The sequence below is a fragment of the Thalassophryne amazonica genome, chromosome 17 (genome assembly GCF_902500255.1).
Source record: "Thalassophryne amazonica chromosome 17, fThaAma1.1, whole genome shotgun sequence".
Lineage (NCBI taxonomy): Eukaryota > Metazoa > Chordata > Actinopteri > Batrachoidiformes > Batrachoididae > Thalassophryne > Thalassophryne amazonica.
Genome location: NC_047119.1, coordinates 5306027 through 5322581, shown reverse-complemented (window position 1 = coordinate 5322581; position 16555 = coordinate 5306027). Strand labels below are relative to the sequence as shown.

The 16555-nt window shown below is 37.4% G+C and overlaps 1 protein-coding gene across 1 annotated transcript in view; it reads left to right on the top strand.

Annotated features, from left to right (window-relative positions):
* The window catches only part of LOC117530038 (WD repeat-containing protein 41-like), a 31735-nt gene extending 19859 nt beyond the window's left edge, over window positions 1–11876 (top strand). The window contains exons 6-13 of the mRNA XM_034192975.1: window positions 230–341; window positions 5218–5280; window positions 5375–5476; window positions 7471–7655; window positions 7754–7875; window positions 10457–10542; window positions 11050–11183; window positions 11274–11876. Coding sequence (XP_034048866.1) covers window positions 230–341; window positions 5218–5280; window positions 5375–5476; window positions 7471–7655; window positions 7754–7875; window positions 10457–10542; window positions 11050–11183; window positions 11274–11414 — 945 coding nt within the window. The 3' untranslated portion in view covers window positions 11415–11876. The remainder of the gene's footprint in view (window positions 1–229; window positions 342–5217; window positions 5281–5374; window positions 5477–7470; window positions 7656–7753; window positions 7876–10456; window positions 10543–11049; window positions 11184–11273) is intronic.
* The last annotated feature ends 4679 nt before the right edge of the window (window positions 11877–16555 follow it).

Sequence of the window (16555 nt, the reverse complement as noted above, 5' to 3'; positions counted from 1 at the left end):
TTTGTAAGATTAATTAAAGTTGCTCTGCCTGTTGTAATTTAGTGTTTAAATGGTTATTGGCTCTTTTTGATCATAGATTAAAGTTAATTGGAGCATTTGTGAGATAATTACGCAATGCTAATGTGTATTGCTGCTATATTATGTGTATGTGTGTGTGTGTGTGAGACAAAGGAGTGTTATTGATGTGTTTTTGTTCATGTGCTGATACAGTTGTGTGTGTCTCTCTCAGGGCTTGCTGGTCTTAGATCGACTATCTGTGTGGCTTTCTGGTGGAGAAGATCTGTGTGTGTGGAACAAAGATTTTCAGCTGCAGTGCCACAAACAGAACCACAGTGACACCGGTAAGGACAGACAGAGGAAGGACAGACAGGAAACTGTTGCTTTTTGATGACTGCTTCATTTTCAGCGAGTCCTTTTTTGAAACAAAACTCTTGAGGAAGTGAATCCATGAGTGACCGTGCTGGGAACTATCATCTGCTTTGTGTATTTTTATTTTCCACTCTGTTTCAGCCTTAAGAGATAGTTCCGGTTAGTTTTTTCATTGCAGTTGTGCCACACAGTAAATCCTACAAAAATGTAACAATATCACTGGCAGTACATGTTGTAAATCATTATAAAATGCAAGAATACATTAATAACTGCACAACGCCGTTTTAAGGTTCAGGAAAATGCAGGTTTGAGTTAATTTAGAGATATATTACACATATTCTGTTGATACTGTGTTTCCTTTACAACATTTTTTTGTTTGTTTTTGCTGCCAGTCTTTTAATATGACTAAAGTTGTAAAAACATCAGCTTGTCCTTCGGTACACGTGACAAACTTCAGGTTTAATAGAAGCCAAAAACCAAAAGCACTATTTAAGAAAGTATTCATGCATCTTTGATCCTTTCTCAGTTGTCTATAAATAAAATGCTCATCATGTATTATGTTACTTGTGTAATATTGTGTGAAAGGTTTCAAATCTGCCTGAAGTTATTTGGAATGCAGGGTAATTTTTAAAATTTATTTATTAAATATTTCTTTACAGGGAAACGCTGTTGCGTGATATGATTTAGATGTTAGATTCACAGATTATATTTTAAATGACTAAAATGGACATGCACCATTAATTCTATAAAGCTGTAAGGAAAGAAGCTCAGATTCCCCCAAATTAAACAATAAGCAAAATTAAAATATGGTGCATTTATTAAATACTACACTAGGTGTTTTGTGTAAAAGGTACAGGTTGGTGGGGCACATAGGTTTAATACACATTATACAGATCAGTCAGTAGTTGTGCTTGTATGATTTTTTTTTTAATCAATGAAAACATTCTGATAGCTGAATGTGAACGTATTGTTTTTGTGAGCACAAACAAACGTATCATATACCTGTATTTATATGTCCAAATCAGTTCAGTCAGAAGGTGAGCACCAGGTGCTTTAAGGGTCGTACCTCACTGGGCTGTGTCTGTCGGGGAGTAGTTGGAGACTTGTATGGGTGACAAAACACACAAATCAGTGACAGATTCTCAGTTGGTATCTCACTGAATTGGCACTAAAGACAATTTAGCGCATGTCCCTTGAATGTGGACCGAATATCACACACTTGTGGCCTAAATGTCCACATAAATATCGCATGAGTGCATCTTGAATGCCACGCGGCACTATCGCGAATGTCGAGAGTGGCTTTCGAAGGTGCAAGGATCTGACTGATTTGTTTGCTAGCGTGTTGTCCGTGGGGATCCACGGGCTCTAGATTGGTTAGTGTTTATAAAATAGGTATCTGACATTTTTCAAGGGTGGTAATAAATTATTCAAAGTTTCTTTAATGATTTGGAGTGGCATGTGAGTCCAGAATGTAATTATCAACGTCCATTGCTCACTGTTGGCATGTAATATCTGTAATTTCTCCAGAAATATTAGTTCTTTCAACGTTCTGTTTTGGCAGCGTTCATCCTTGACCCAAAATACTTAAACATATCAAATGGCAAATGTCAGCTTTCCCCAGTTTATCTGTGATCGAAGCCATACACATGCACATGCGCACACACACACACACACACACACACACACACACACACACACACACACACACACACACACACACACACACACACACACACACACACACAGGCCACTTGGCTTTTAATATATAGATTGATGCAGTTACACATGGGATTTGTGTCGACCTTGACCTCTGTAACCTTGGACTGTGACTGCCTCCCCCCCCCCCCCACACACACACACACACGTGCACACTATAGCTGGCAATGTGTGAAAACATGACCACCCTGACTTCAGTGGTTTTAGGAATTCAAATTATTAATGCTGCATTTATACGTAGCTTGTGAACGTTTGAATAGATGTTTTTAGATCATAGTATATGTTCCTGACTGCAGCAGCTGTTTATTTGAACCTGCCATAGTTTTAGTCATAACATTTTTATTCAGCACTTTATACACTTTTTAAATCAGAATATGGCTCAATATTTTTTTCAAGTAAGCATAATAATAATAATAATAATAATAATAATAATAAGTAAGAAAAACACAGAACAAAAGAAAAAAATTAACAAACTGCAAAAATATAAATGACGCAGAGGTTAAAAAAAAATAAAATAAATAAATATATATATATATATATATATATACGTATATATATATATTCCACAAATAAATTAGGTATTCATATAGACACCGATTGTAAGAAATCTATAAAGGGTTGCCATATATTCTGAAACAGTGATAGATTGTCCTTCAACAGATACCTTATTTATTCCAGATGTAAGGTGTTGGACATCTCTCGTAGCCACATTTTAGGTTTGGGTACTGCAGGTCCTTTCCATGATGTCAGAAGTAACTTTTTTGTGGTGATGAGAGAATAGAAAATGAGCTTCTGCTGTGCTGGAGTAAGTTTTCTGGATATCTGAGATGTGCCCAGAATGATTAATAAAGGTTCTGGTGACTGTAGTATTAAAAATTCTTGACAGTATATTGAACACATCTGACCAGTAGGTGGCAACATTGGTGCAGGAAAAAAGGCATGAAAGAGCGTTGCATCAAAGGTCTGACATTTATCACAAGTTGGTGAGGCATTTGGAAAAATATTATAAATCTTTACTTTAGAATAATGAAGTCTATGTATTAGTTTGAATTGAATTAGACAGTGTCTGGTGTTGTTGTAACAGCAGTGTATGTATTCAAGTGATTCTTCCCAAATATCATCAGGAATTTGGATACCCATAACCTTCTCCCAACTGTCTTTATATTTATTAGAAGAGGGGGAGGCAATCATTAGTAGTTTGTTGTATATATTAGAGATAAATTTATCTTTATGTGGGGGTGTGTTTAAACATTCATCAATCATAGTTTGTGGTTCTGTTTCAAACCTTGACGTATATTTTTTGTACATAGTCCCTAACTTTCAAGTATCTAAAAAAATTATTACTGTGTAGTTTAAACTTTGTATTTGTGCAAAAGTAGCAAATTTACTCTCAATATACAGGTCGTGAATGCAGTGTATTCCTAGTCTGCTCCAATCACAAAATGTTAAATCAAGATTAGAAGGGGGCAAAAGATGGACTTTTCACGATTGGTAAAGAGAGGGGTATTGTTTTGTAAGTGAAGTGTGATTTAATTTGCTTCCAAATGTGGATTAAGTTATATATTATTGGATTTTGCCTATATTCTGATTTGTCAGGAGAAGTTGGTCAAAGTAGAAGGGCGGCAGGTGAATATGGATCACAGTCTTCCAGTTCTATAGCTAGCCAGGTGTGGTTGGTGTTAGGAATAATAGTAAACAAAATTTTAACTTTTAAAGGCACATGCCCAGTAATACATTATGGGTCGGTGTTGGTTTGCTCAGCCCTGCTGTTGACCAAGGCAGGGATGTACATCTGGAGCTGGTCCTCGGGTGCCTAATGGCGACTTCTGCTCCTACTGGCAATTAGGATGGGTTAAATGCAGTAGACACATTTCATTGTGCAGGGAACATGTTCTTCTGTGCATATGACAATAAAATTTCTTTGAATCCTTGAATCCTTTGAAGTCTGGAAGGGATAGACTCCCGTTCAGCTTAGATTTAGTTAAATGTTTTTTGGTGATTCTCTGGGTCTTGTAATTCCACAGGAAAGGTTGGATAATCGAGTCAGTTTTCTTAAAAAAGGATTTTGTTCGAAATATGGTAATATTTTGAAATATATAAAATATTTGTGGTAGAAAAATCAGTTTGATAGTATTTATCCTCCCTAGTAATGATATTGGAAGAGTTTTCCAAAACTGAATTTTGCTTCTAAGTTTATCCAGTAGTGATGTAAAGTTGGACTGTATGAGAGAGGAGAATTATTTTGTAACTTCAATGCCTAGATAAGTGAATTTGTCAAGTGGATACTTTAAAGGGGTATCTTGCTAGAGGTGTTTGGGAGATGGAGTGGACTGGCATTAATGTGCTTTTGGTCCAATTTATATGATAACCTGAAAATTTTCCAAACATTTCGATTTTTTCAAGAATAGATGGTATTGAACAATGGGGTTTAGTCATATATAATAAAATATTATCTGCATATAATGAAATTTTATTCATTGTAGTCTTAGTTTGATAAGTGTGTATTTGGGGATCTAAGCGGATACTTTGCAGAAGTGGTTCGATAGTGAAAGCAAAAATTAGTGCCAACAAAGGGCAGCCTTGGTGCATTCCTCTAAACAAATGAAAGGATGTAGACAGGCTTTGATTTGTGTGAATTTGTGCTTTAGGATTTGTATACAAGAGCCTTACCCAATTTATGAACCTATCGCCCAAGTTAAATTGCTTAAGTACTTCAAACAGATATTCACACTCTATCTGATCAAACACCTTTTCCGCACCGAGAGTCAAAATAGCTAGATCATTATGCCTTTTGCTGTGGGTATATAAAATATTAAACAGTTGCCGTAGATAAGATGTTGAGCTTCTGTTTGTTATAAAGCCAGTTCGGTTGCAGTTGATTGATATATTCATTAAAGGGTTTAATCTGTTTGCTAGGATTTTTGCATATATTTTATAATCTATATTTAATAGGGAAATTGGATGGTATAAGCCCACATTTAATTCATCTTGAACCTGCCATAATTTTGGCAAAACAGTCCCACTGACCTTGGCTGTGGTCTACTGGTGAATTACCTGAACCTGTTATAAATATGCGACGTAACATCATCCCCAGAGTGATTCATGCTGTCATTGTGTTTTATAATACTGTAGGAATAACGGCGATGATCGAGCTGCCCAAGAACTGCATAGCAGCTGCTATGGATAAAGTCATAGGTAACAAAAGAAATAATAATAATAATGAAAAAAAAACAATATTTAATATTTAATATAAAGCTACAAATATAATAGCATTTGTTCTTGTTTGCAGTTATTTACAGATTGTCTGTGTCTGGTTCTGAGATGTCATTAGCTGAGATCCGCTGCCTATCCGATCACCAGGATCACATTCGAGCTCTCATCAACGTCAACAGTCAGTCTGCATTTATGAACACCACAACATCCCTAAAAATTAAAGGCGTGATCCCTTTTGATTATGTATTTATTTATTTATTTATTAGCCATTTAAGACATATAAGGGTTTGCTGTGCTGTTAGCATCAAAGAGCCCAAGTAATGTGGTAGAGGTTCAGTTGTAGACTGAAAGTACCAAGAAAAAAGAAAAAAAAAACATGAACTTGAAGTAACGGACACAGCTGGTAAAACTGGACCTGTTGCTTTAGGCGACTACAGATCATGTTGGGAAGAACTCAAATAAGATTTGGACAGATTTCACATGAATGTTTAGCTGGATATCTGCTGGACTCGGACACAGGTCTACTGTAACATTAGTTACATGTAGAGTAGTGTTCAGAATAATAGTAGTGCTATGTGACTAAAAAGATTAATCCAGGTTTTGAGTATATTTCTTATTGTTACATGGGAAACAAGGTACCAGTAGATTCAGTAGATTCTCACAAATCCAACATGACCAAGCATTCATGATATGCACACTCTTAAGGCTATGAAATTGGGCTATTAGTAAAAAAAAGTAGAAAAGGGGTGTTCACAATAATAGTAACATCTGCTGTTGACGCTACAAACTCAAAACTATTATGTTCAAACTGCTTTTTTAGCAATCCTGTGAATCACTAAACTAGTATTTAGTTGTATAACCACAGTTTTTCATGATTTCTTCACATCTGCGATATATAGGCCCAACACCATAGTAGGAGAAACATGCCCATATCATGATGCTTGCACCACCATGCTTCACTGTCTTCACTGTGAACTGTGGCTTGAATTCAGAGTTTGGGGGTCGTCTCACAAACTGTCTGCGGCCCTTGAACCCAAAAAGAACAATTTTACTCTCATCAGTCCACAAAATATTCCTCCATTTCTCTTTAGGCCAGTTGATGTGTTCTTTGGCAAATTGTAACCTCTTCTGCACGTCTTTTATTTAACAGAGGGACTTTGCGGGGGATTCTTGCAAATAAATTAGCTTCACACAGGCGTCTTCTAACTGTCACAGCACTTACAGGTAACTCCAGACTGTCTTTGATCATCCTGGAGCTGATCAATGGGTGAGCCTTTTCCATTCTGGTTATTCTTCTATCCATTTTGATGGTTGTTTTCTGTTTTCTTCCACGTGTCTCTGGTTTTTTTTGTCCATTTTAAAGCATTGGAGATCATTGTAGATGAACAGCCTATAATTTTTTGCACCTGCATATAGGTTTCCCCCTCTCCAATCAACTTTTTAACCAAACTACGCTGTTCTTCTGAACAATGTCTTGAACGTCCCATTTTTCTCAGGCTTTCAAAGAGAAAAGCATGTTCAACAGGTGCTGGCTTCATCCTTAAATAGGGGACACCTGATTCACACCTGTTTGTTCCACAAAATTGACAAACTCACTGACTGAATGCCACACTACTATTATTGTGAACACCCCCTTTTCTACTTTTTTTTTACTAATAGCCCAATTTCATAGCCTTAAGAGTGTGCATATCATGAATGCTTGGTCTTGTTGGATTTGTGAGAATCTACTGAATCTACTGGTACCTTGTTTCCCATGTAACAATAAGAAATATACTCAAAATCTGGATTAATCTTTTTAGTCACATAGCACTACTATTATTCTGAACACTACTGTACTTGGTTTGCCAAAATGAGTCAGTGGGGAGACTGACATTTTATCACCACTTTATGAAACTCTATAAAATTACTTTTCGGAGATGTAAGTCATGAATGCAAAGTTTGCAGTTCCCATAAAATGCAGCATGAGCTTTGCTCCTTTGTGCCTTTGCACATGTGAGATCTCTTGGAGCAACGTCACGATCCAGAAATATTTTACCAGCAATAAAACAAATGAAGGTACATTATAATAACTAGATTTCAAAACGAAGTCAATTTTGTGAAAAATTGAAAGGGAGTGTAACTGCACGACCTTTTGTTTGAGTTGTGTCCTTGTTGTTGCTGTATTTTCTTCAGATTTAATGTTTGCTAGCGGTTCCCATGTGGGGGAGTTGATCCTCTGGGACGCGATTAGTTGGAACATATTGGTCTACGAGCACATCCTGTGGGAAGAGTCGCAGACCTGCACTCCGGCTGAGATACGGATGGGCGCACCCAAACCCAGTGAAATGTCCATTCAGCACCTGTCCACCAATGGAAAGGTACAGACACCGTAGGACCAGGGAGATGGGTGTAGCTTTTTCTGACTCCTAACTAATGACTGTGATTCATGAGCTGCTTCGTGTGCTTTGTTTTGTAGTTCATCTTGGCTGCTGTGGGCAGTGGCCTTTATCTGTACAGTGTTCAGACTAAGTCCGTGTTGGCCTATAAGAAGATTGCCCACGACTCGAACATCTTACACAGCGTGCTGCTCTCTGATAGGTAATATATTTTTCTTTACACTATAGTATGGTGCTCTTGTAGTATAGTATTGTTCAACCTCTGCTCCACTCAAGACAAAAACAGTTTTAACTGGTGTAGTTTAAATTTAGAACGCAAACACCATGACGGGCTGAATGGCTACATAACAAAATTGTAACTGGTGAGCTTAAAACGCTCATAGCAAACCTGGGCTAGTAGCAATACCTATTAGCCACATACCCAAATGCTAAAAAAAATACAGTGTGGCTAAAATAATTTGGCTGCTTCTAGCCACATTAGCTAAGAACATTTTTCAAGTTCATACTTGAATTTCAGTGCTGCCAACTGTCCCCATATTTACCCCGTGTCCCGCGTCCCGTGTGTGTGTGTGTGTGTGTGTGTGCGGGACGCCCATTAGTGCTGCATTTATGTGGGTCTGGGCATGTCCCTAGACCCCCTTGTTATTCTTCGAGCCCTTGGCACTCGCAGCCACACGTGGATGTCCCACATTGGTAAATTCAAATGTTGGCAGGTATGGAATTTCACACTGGGTGCAGTTATTGGGGTAATGGTCGACGGTATAGGTCAATCAAAACTAGGACAAACAGACTCAGGAACAGCTTTCTCCCCAGAGCAAACACTGCACTGAATAACAAACCACATTAATCTGCACTTTTCAAAGTTCTTGTGCAATATCTGTACCCATGTGCAATAGTTTCCTGTGCAGTATCATTCCACAGTTGTACATAATTTCTCGTTTTACATTTTATATTTTGTCCGCAATTTATTTTTAGTTGTACATATATTTAAATAATGTATTTTGTTAAATTTATTATCTTTTATTTGGCTAATAATTACTCGCACCTCAGAAAACGCACCTTTTGGAGTTGCACTCAAATCTCGTTGCAATGTAATTTACAACGACAATAAAGGCGATTCTGATTCTGATAACTAAACACACTGTTTAGTCACATTAGCTAATAATTAAAATGTCATAGTGCTAATCCAAGTAAACCACTTCTTGTCACATCTGAAGAGGCAAAACTGTCATTAGAAGTCCCAGCTCCATACAGAGGTAACATTTGAGGCTTTCCCTTCATCTGCAATTGACTTGTAATGTCTCAGTGCTGCACTGGAAGCTAAGGTAAGCAGCTAACTACATAACCGCTTATTAAAAAAAACTTTCTTTACATTAAGTGTACTATGTGCTGCTTAGCCTGAATACATAGGTCACTACATGGAACGATTTGATACTGCACTCAAAAAATTTAAACATTAGCGTTAATTAAATAGATTTTTGGAATAAGTTCCACAAGAGCAAAAAAAAATGAAGTTAATCGAATTTAATCAACTTGTATTATCCCCTCATTCACTTTTTTGAGTGTGAGTTGCGACAACTGGATCATTCTAAAAGTTACCTGAAGGAAAATTTCATGTTCAGTCACTAAAATATTAAAGCTACAGTGTGTAGGATTCAGGGGTGTTTATTACCAGAAAATGGAATATAGCATTTATACCATCTGTTAGAGAATACATACTTGCAACAACAAACTAATGTTTTTCATGAGCTTCGAACAAGTGTTTCATATCAGCGTGCGAGTGGACACCCCCATGGAGGCTGCCATGTTGATACAGTAGCCCAAAAAGGGCATACTTACAAGGCCTTTTGCATTTTGTAACTTAGCTGCAAGACCGAGGAAAACAAGAAGAGGGACCAGGGGTTGGTCCCTGATACACGGTCTGCTGGCTGCTAGTGCAGGCTAACAAGTTTTAAGAACCCACATTTTTATGGAATGGAGGATCAGACGTATTGTTTATCACAACAGAAGGCAAGAGAGCACGAATCCCCATCACCAAACAAGCAAAAACATGAAGGCAAATCATGTACTAGTTTGAGGTGGCAGAAATGCAATCTGAATGAATGAGTGAATTAATTAATTTAATAATGTATTCGGCACACACAGAGTCAAAATTGCAAAGAAAACTCATAAAGAAAACAATTTGACTACATACCCATGTTCCCCATAAGGGTGTAAGCAGAAGCAAAAGCTTAGAAATGCCCACCCCTTTAACCAAAAATTAAAAATAAAAATGTATACATATGTATATAAAAATATGCATATACCCATGATAACAAATACAAACTATAAATTAATCTCTGAACTAAAATCCAGCTAAAACTAAAACCACTAGATGACACTAAATCCTACACACTGTAACTTTAAGGTAAACTGGACACTAGATTTTTAGGTTAAGACAAAAAGCTGTTTTATTTTTTATATTTAACAGAATATCTTTAATGTTTCTACTAAGAAAGTTATTTTTGCCTCAGTGTCGTTATTGGCAGGTTTACATGAAAACTGTTATTTTATGGACCTTGGAGGAAGTGTTTTTGGTGTAAGATGTTTTGGTGAGGATGAGGATGTAGATCCAGGATGTGATGATGATGATGATAATGATTGTTTCTCATGGTGAGATAGTGTTTTGACGTTCCTTTTATCACTGCTTTATGATGTTGTAGTTATGGTGTTGTAGTGAGTCTGCGAGTCTCCCGTAGTATCAAGCGTCTTGTGCTTCCTGTTGATGGGTGTCTCTGTTTCAGCGAGCTGATGTCCTGTTCTGAAGACGGCAGTGTGAGGATGTGGGAGATACAAGATCTGCCTTTACCCGCTGAACCGACTTCTGCAGGTGACAAACACCAACATACAGCTGGTGAACCCAAACACTACAGCGGTCACAGTCTGTTTGACTCACCTCTTCCAGCAGAGGGCGCTGTGTAAACAGTGATGCAGTTGTTGTGCGGCAAATCCTTTAACAGCAGCTGAAAGCATCTAAGTTGTTTTTGTTTTAAGCAGTGTGATACTTTGTGATGAAGTTGTGCTTTTTCAATGGACAAAATACTTCTCTGCCTAGGTGAGATTTGTTGGGGGGATTTTCCTCTCTCTGGTTTTGATGTCCCTCCCTGTGGTTATTCACAGGTTATCCCCACGTCTGCTCAGGAAAAAATAAAAAATAAACTAGAACACTGCGCTCGTACAGCACAAACCTCCACCAACTGTAGTTTCCAATTCCACAAAATTTTAACCTTAGAAAAACTTTTCAAGGTCAAAGTCTTGCATGTATGTTCATTGTATCATTTACATTTTCTGTAATCCAGCATTTTTTTTCTTTCTTTCTAACAATCCATGTGACCAGGTTTCTTTGGGATGTGGTCTTTTGGGCGCTCAAACAGACAGGCTGGTCCACCATCAAAGAAGCTCGTGGACGTGCCAAACATCAGGATGCTCGAGCTGACGGGAGATCTGATTGGACATTCGGGGGCGGTGCAGGTAAAACACCATGAGAAGGAGATCATTTGCTCCTCAGGAAAGTTTTTGTGCGAGCGCTCTAATTGTCCCTTTACTTCTGCGCTGTGTCAGATGTTTGTGAGCTACGGGGAGAAGGGTTTGGTGACGTGCTCAACAGACCACCTGCTGATCCTGTGGAAGAACGGAGAAAGACAGTCGCACCTCCGCAGCCTGGCGCTTTTCCACAAACTGGAGAAGAATGGCGGACTCTGACGTCTGATCCCGGCCTTGCGGCCCCACGTAAAGGTGCAGACTGACCGAGTTTGATTGTTGCCATTTTATTCAAAGAGCAGTATTTATTTAAAATCTTAGCACATGATAAATGGCTTGTCTCAGACACGGGTTGGTTTTGTTGTGGCATTCCAGCAAGGTCATTGCTTTTGTGCTGCTGCTGTGATCACGTTTAGGAGGCTGTCATGGCGCAGCATGCGTGTACTCAGCACTGCCTCTGTGCTCCTTGCTGCACCTCTCCACACTCGATGTATAAGCCTCTTTAAGAGCCATCTTTGGAGCGATTTAACCACATTTCCGGGAGGCAGTGATTGTTTTTCTTTTTTTTCTTTGCATCTGTGCAAACCAAAGCAGAAAAACCTCTTAGTGAGTTCTGAGGTGAACAGTGGAGTCACGACTACATTCTGCACACATGCTCTTTATTACAGTAGTGTTCAGAATAATAGTAGTGCTATGTGACTAAAAAGATTAATCCAGGTTTTGAGTATATTTCTTATTGTTACATGGGAAACAAGGTACCAGTAGGTTCAGTAGATTCTCACAAATCCAACAAGACCAAGCATTCATGATATGCACACTCTTAAGGCTATGAAATTGGGCTATTAGTAAAAAAAAAGGAATTAAAGGGGGTGTTCGCAATAATAGCATTATGTCATTCAGTCAGTGAGTTTGTCAGTTTTGTGGAACAAACAGGTGTGAATCAGGTGTCCCCTATGTAAGGATGAAGCCAGCACCTGTTGAACATGCTTTTCTCTTTGAAAGCCTGAGGAAAATGGGACGTTCAAGACATTGTTCAGAAGAACAGCGTAATTTGATTAAAAAGTTGATTGGAGAGGGGAAACCTATATGCAGGTGCAAAAAATTATAGGCTGTTCATCTACAATGATCTCCAATGCTTTAAAATGGCCAAAAAAACCAGACGTGTGGAAGAAAACGGAAAACAACCATCAAAATGGATAGAAGAATAACCAGAATGACAAAAGCTCACCCATTGATCAGCTCCAGGATGATCAAAGACAGTCTGGAGTTACCTGTAAGTGCTGTGACAGTTAGAAGACACCTGTGTGAAGCTAATTTATTTGCAAGAATCCCCCGCAAAGTCCCTCTGTTAAATAAAAGACATGTGCAGAAGAGGTTACAATTTGCCAAAGAACACATCAACTGGCCTAAAGAGAAATGGTGGGATATTTTGTGGACTGATGAGAGTAAAATTGTTCTTTTTGGGTCCAAGGGCCGCAGACAGTTTGTGAGACGACCCCAAACTCTGAATTCATGATATGCAGGGATGAGATTTTTCCGCGGATTTCTGCGGATTTGACAGTCCTGGGGGTTGATTTTGTGAAACTCCAAATCGGTTGAGAAAATTTTAGGGGGGGTGTAAGAATGCAAAAAAAAAAAAAAAAAATAATGCCAGGAGTACCTTTAGGGGCTTTCACAGTGGCGTATTCATAGAGCTGGTCATTGCAGTGTTGTGTTTCATTTAAATACGGCAGAAATACGCGCGTACTCAGCCTTTAACAGTGTTCGTTCATGCTTGCAGCTGCGTGTGTTGGCGTTTTAATGTGTGCACACAGTCGCGTGTGCCATGCTGCACCAGTTTCAGTGCTATTTTCTGCCTCTGTGGAAGTGCACTCTGTTCTCTACTGCATGGTGTGGTGCGTCTCAAAAACAGTGTCATTTACCATTATTATTATTATTATTATTATTATTATTATTATTTATTTTATTTTTTTTATGCAGCGAATGCGCCTTTATTTTAGAGTCACAGCTCTTCAGCTTTGATCAGACTGATCGATCAGGGCGTTTGATGAGCGCACCGACATGCAGCGAGTGTGCGTTTATTTTAAAGAGTCGCAGCTCTGATTAGACACAGAGAGAGAGAGAGAGAAGGGGGGAGAGCGTGCGTGCGCGAGAGCGGGTTTGTTTTATTTTATTTTAAGGAGTCTGATAGAGGAGAGAGCGGGTTTATTTTATTTTGTTTTAAGGAGTCTGATAGAGGAGAGAGCGGGTTTATTTTATTTTGTTTTAAGGAGTCTGATAGAGGAGAGAGCGGGTTTATTTAATTTTATTTTAAGGAGTCTGATAGAGGAGAGAGCGGGTTTATTTTATTTTGTTTTAAGGAGTCTGATAGAGGAGAGAGTGGGTTTATTTTATTTTGTTTTAAGGAGTCTGATAGAGGAGAGAGCGGGTTTATTTTATTTTATTTTAAGGAGTCTGATAGAGGAGAGAGTGGGTTTATTTTATGTTATTTTAAGGAGTCTGATAGAGGAGAGAGTGGGTTTATTTTATGTTATTTTAAGGAGTCTGATAGAGGAGAGAGCGGGTTTATTTTATTTTATTTTAAGGAGTCTGATAGAGGAGAGAGTGGGTTTATTTTATGTTATTTTAAGGAGTCTGATAGAGGAGAGAGTGGGTTTATTTTATGTTATTTTAAGGAGTCTGATAGAGGAGAGAGTGGGTTTATTTTATGTTATTTTAAGGAGTCTGATAGAGGAGAGAGCGGGTTTATTTTATTTTATTTTAAGGAGTCTGATAGAGGAGAGAGCGGGTTTATTTTATGTTATTTTAAGGAGTCTGATAGAGGAGAGAGCGGGTTTATTTTATTTTTGTTTTAAGGAGTCTGATAGAGGAGAGAGTGGGTTTATTTTATTTTGTTTTAAGGAGTCTGATAGAGGAGAGAGCGGGTTTATTTTATTTTATTTTAAGGAGTCTGATAGAGGAGAGAGTGGGTTTATTTTATGTTATTTTAAGGAGTCTGATAGAGGAGAGAGTGGGTTTATTTTATGTTATTTTAAGGAGTCTGATAGAGGAGAGAGCGGGTTTATTTTATTTTTGTTTTAAGGAGTCTGATAGAGGAGAGAGTGGGTTTATTTTATTTGTTTTAAGGAGTCTGATAGAGGAGAGAGCGGGTTTATTTTATTTTATTTTAAGGAGTCTGATAGAGGAGAGAGTGGGTTTATTTTATGTTATTTTAAGGAGTCTGATAGAGGAGAGAGCGGGTTTATTTTATTTTTGTTTTAAGGAGTCTGATAGAGGAGAGAGTGGGTTTATTTTATTTTGTTTTAAGGAGTCTGATAGAGGAGAGAGCGGGTTTATTTTATTTTATTTTAAGGAGTCTGATAGAGGAGAGAGTGGGGTTATTTATGTTATTTTAAGGAGTCTGATAGAGGAGAGAGTGGGTTTATTTTATGTTATTTTAAGGAGTCTGATAGAGGAGAGAGCGGGTTTATTTTATATTATTTTAAGGAGTCTGATAGAGGAGAGAGCGGGTTTATTTTATGTTATTTTAAGGAGTCTGATAGAGGAGAGAGCGGGTTTATTTTATGTTATTTTAAGGAGTCTGATAGAGGAGAGAGCGGGTTTATTTTATGTTATTTTAAGGAGTCTGATAGAGGAGAGAGCGGGTTTATTTTATTTTGTTTTAAGGACTCTGATAGAGGAGAGAGTGGGTTTATTTTATTTTATTTTAAGGAGTCTGATAGAAGAGAGAGCGGGTTTATTTTATTTTATATTAAGGACTCTGATAGAGGAGAGAGCGGGTTTATTTTAAGGAGACTCAGACTCCTCAAAATAAAAAATCTCTGACAGAGAGAGAGAGAGCGAGCGCGCAAGAAAGAGCGCTTTTATGAAACGATGCGACACAGTGAAACAGTCCTCATATATAATTAGTCCAGTATGATGAAGTGAAGCAATGATCTTGTGATACAGTGTTATAGGTGGAGATCACATCGACTAAATATAAACCTTATATGGTCTGACAGTTCAATGGACATAGAACATTGGATTATACATGTACATGTATTTGAGGATATACATGTACATGTATGTTTGTTGACAAGTGTGCCATGCTGAAAGTGGAGAATGCTGAAAATCAAGTAAGTCTAGCTATGAAAAAATATTTTGGTCACAAAAATACACATGTACAGTAGATGGTCTTAGTAAGGGTTTACAGTTTGAATTATAGATATGAACACCTGGCATTTATAGTAGTTTTTAATATCATTTTAGTGCAATTTACATGTTTTAAAACAGCAAAAATGCTTTGGCTCCACCCTGGACCCCCCGGTTATACAACTAAATACTAGTTTAGTGATTCACAGGATTGATAAAAAAGCAGTTTGAACATAATAGTTTTGAGTTTGTAGCATCAACACCCCCTTTTCTACTTTTTTTACTAATAGCCCAATTTCATAGCCTTAAGAGTGTGCATATCATGAATGCTTTGTCTTGTTGGATTTGCGAGAATCTACTGAATCTACTGGTACCGTGTTTCCCATGTAACAATAAGAAATATACTCAAAACCTGGATTCATCTTTTTAGTCACATAGCACTACTATTATTCTGAACACTACTGTACATCTTCTTAATTGAATGCAGTCACATTTAAATATTGTTTAGCACATGGTGGGGGTGGGGGGGCTAAACCTGGGCTTGTCTAAGTTTTCACATATGATGATTTTCTCTTTTGTATTTGGAATTATTGGTTTTGGACTGTTTTAAATGTTTTCAACATGTTTCCAACTGCTGTAAACCAGATGTCATATTTAGAACAGATTCTAAACTTGTTTACACCTGTGAAAAACTAGTTTAAACAGTTTTAATCTGGATAAATGAGAGATGGCGTTTATTATTTGGTTTTAAAAAGCTCTAAACCACTGGAATAAATGTCTGTTTGTCAAAAGTGAAATGATGATTTGTGGATTTTGGAAACGAACTGTGAATCTTTGAACAATTTATTGATTATATAGTTGATCAAAAACAATTGCTAATAGTTTATAATGTGTAATTGAAACTGTCCCGATTGAACATTGCATCATGCAGTGACTTTTCTAAACTCTTATTTTCATATTTACATTAACTTACTTTGGTGTGTTTTGGCAAATTTGTACATAAAGTTGTTGCCACCTTTGTGACAACTTCATATTTAAAGGAGCAATTTTAAAAACATTTAAATTTCTCTTTTAAAACCTCATGTAGCTACTTAAAGGTTTTATTATAATGATAAAAAGATTTGAAAAAAAATGTGTATCATGTTTGTCAGCTGATTTAAAAAAATAGTTAACAGATGTGACTGATGGAAATGTTCAGCAGCTGCTAAAAATACAAATAATTGTTTTAATAG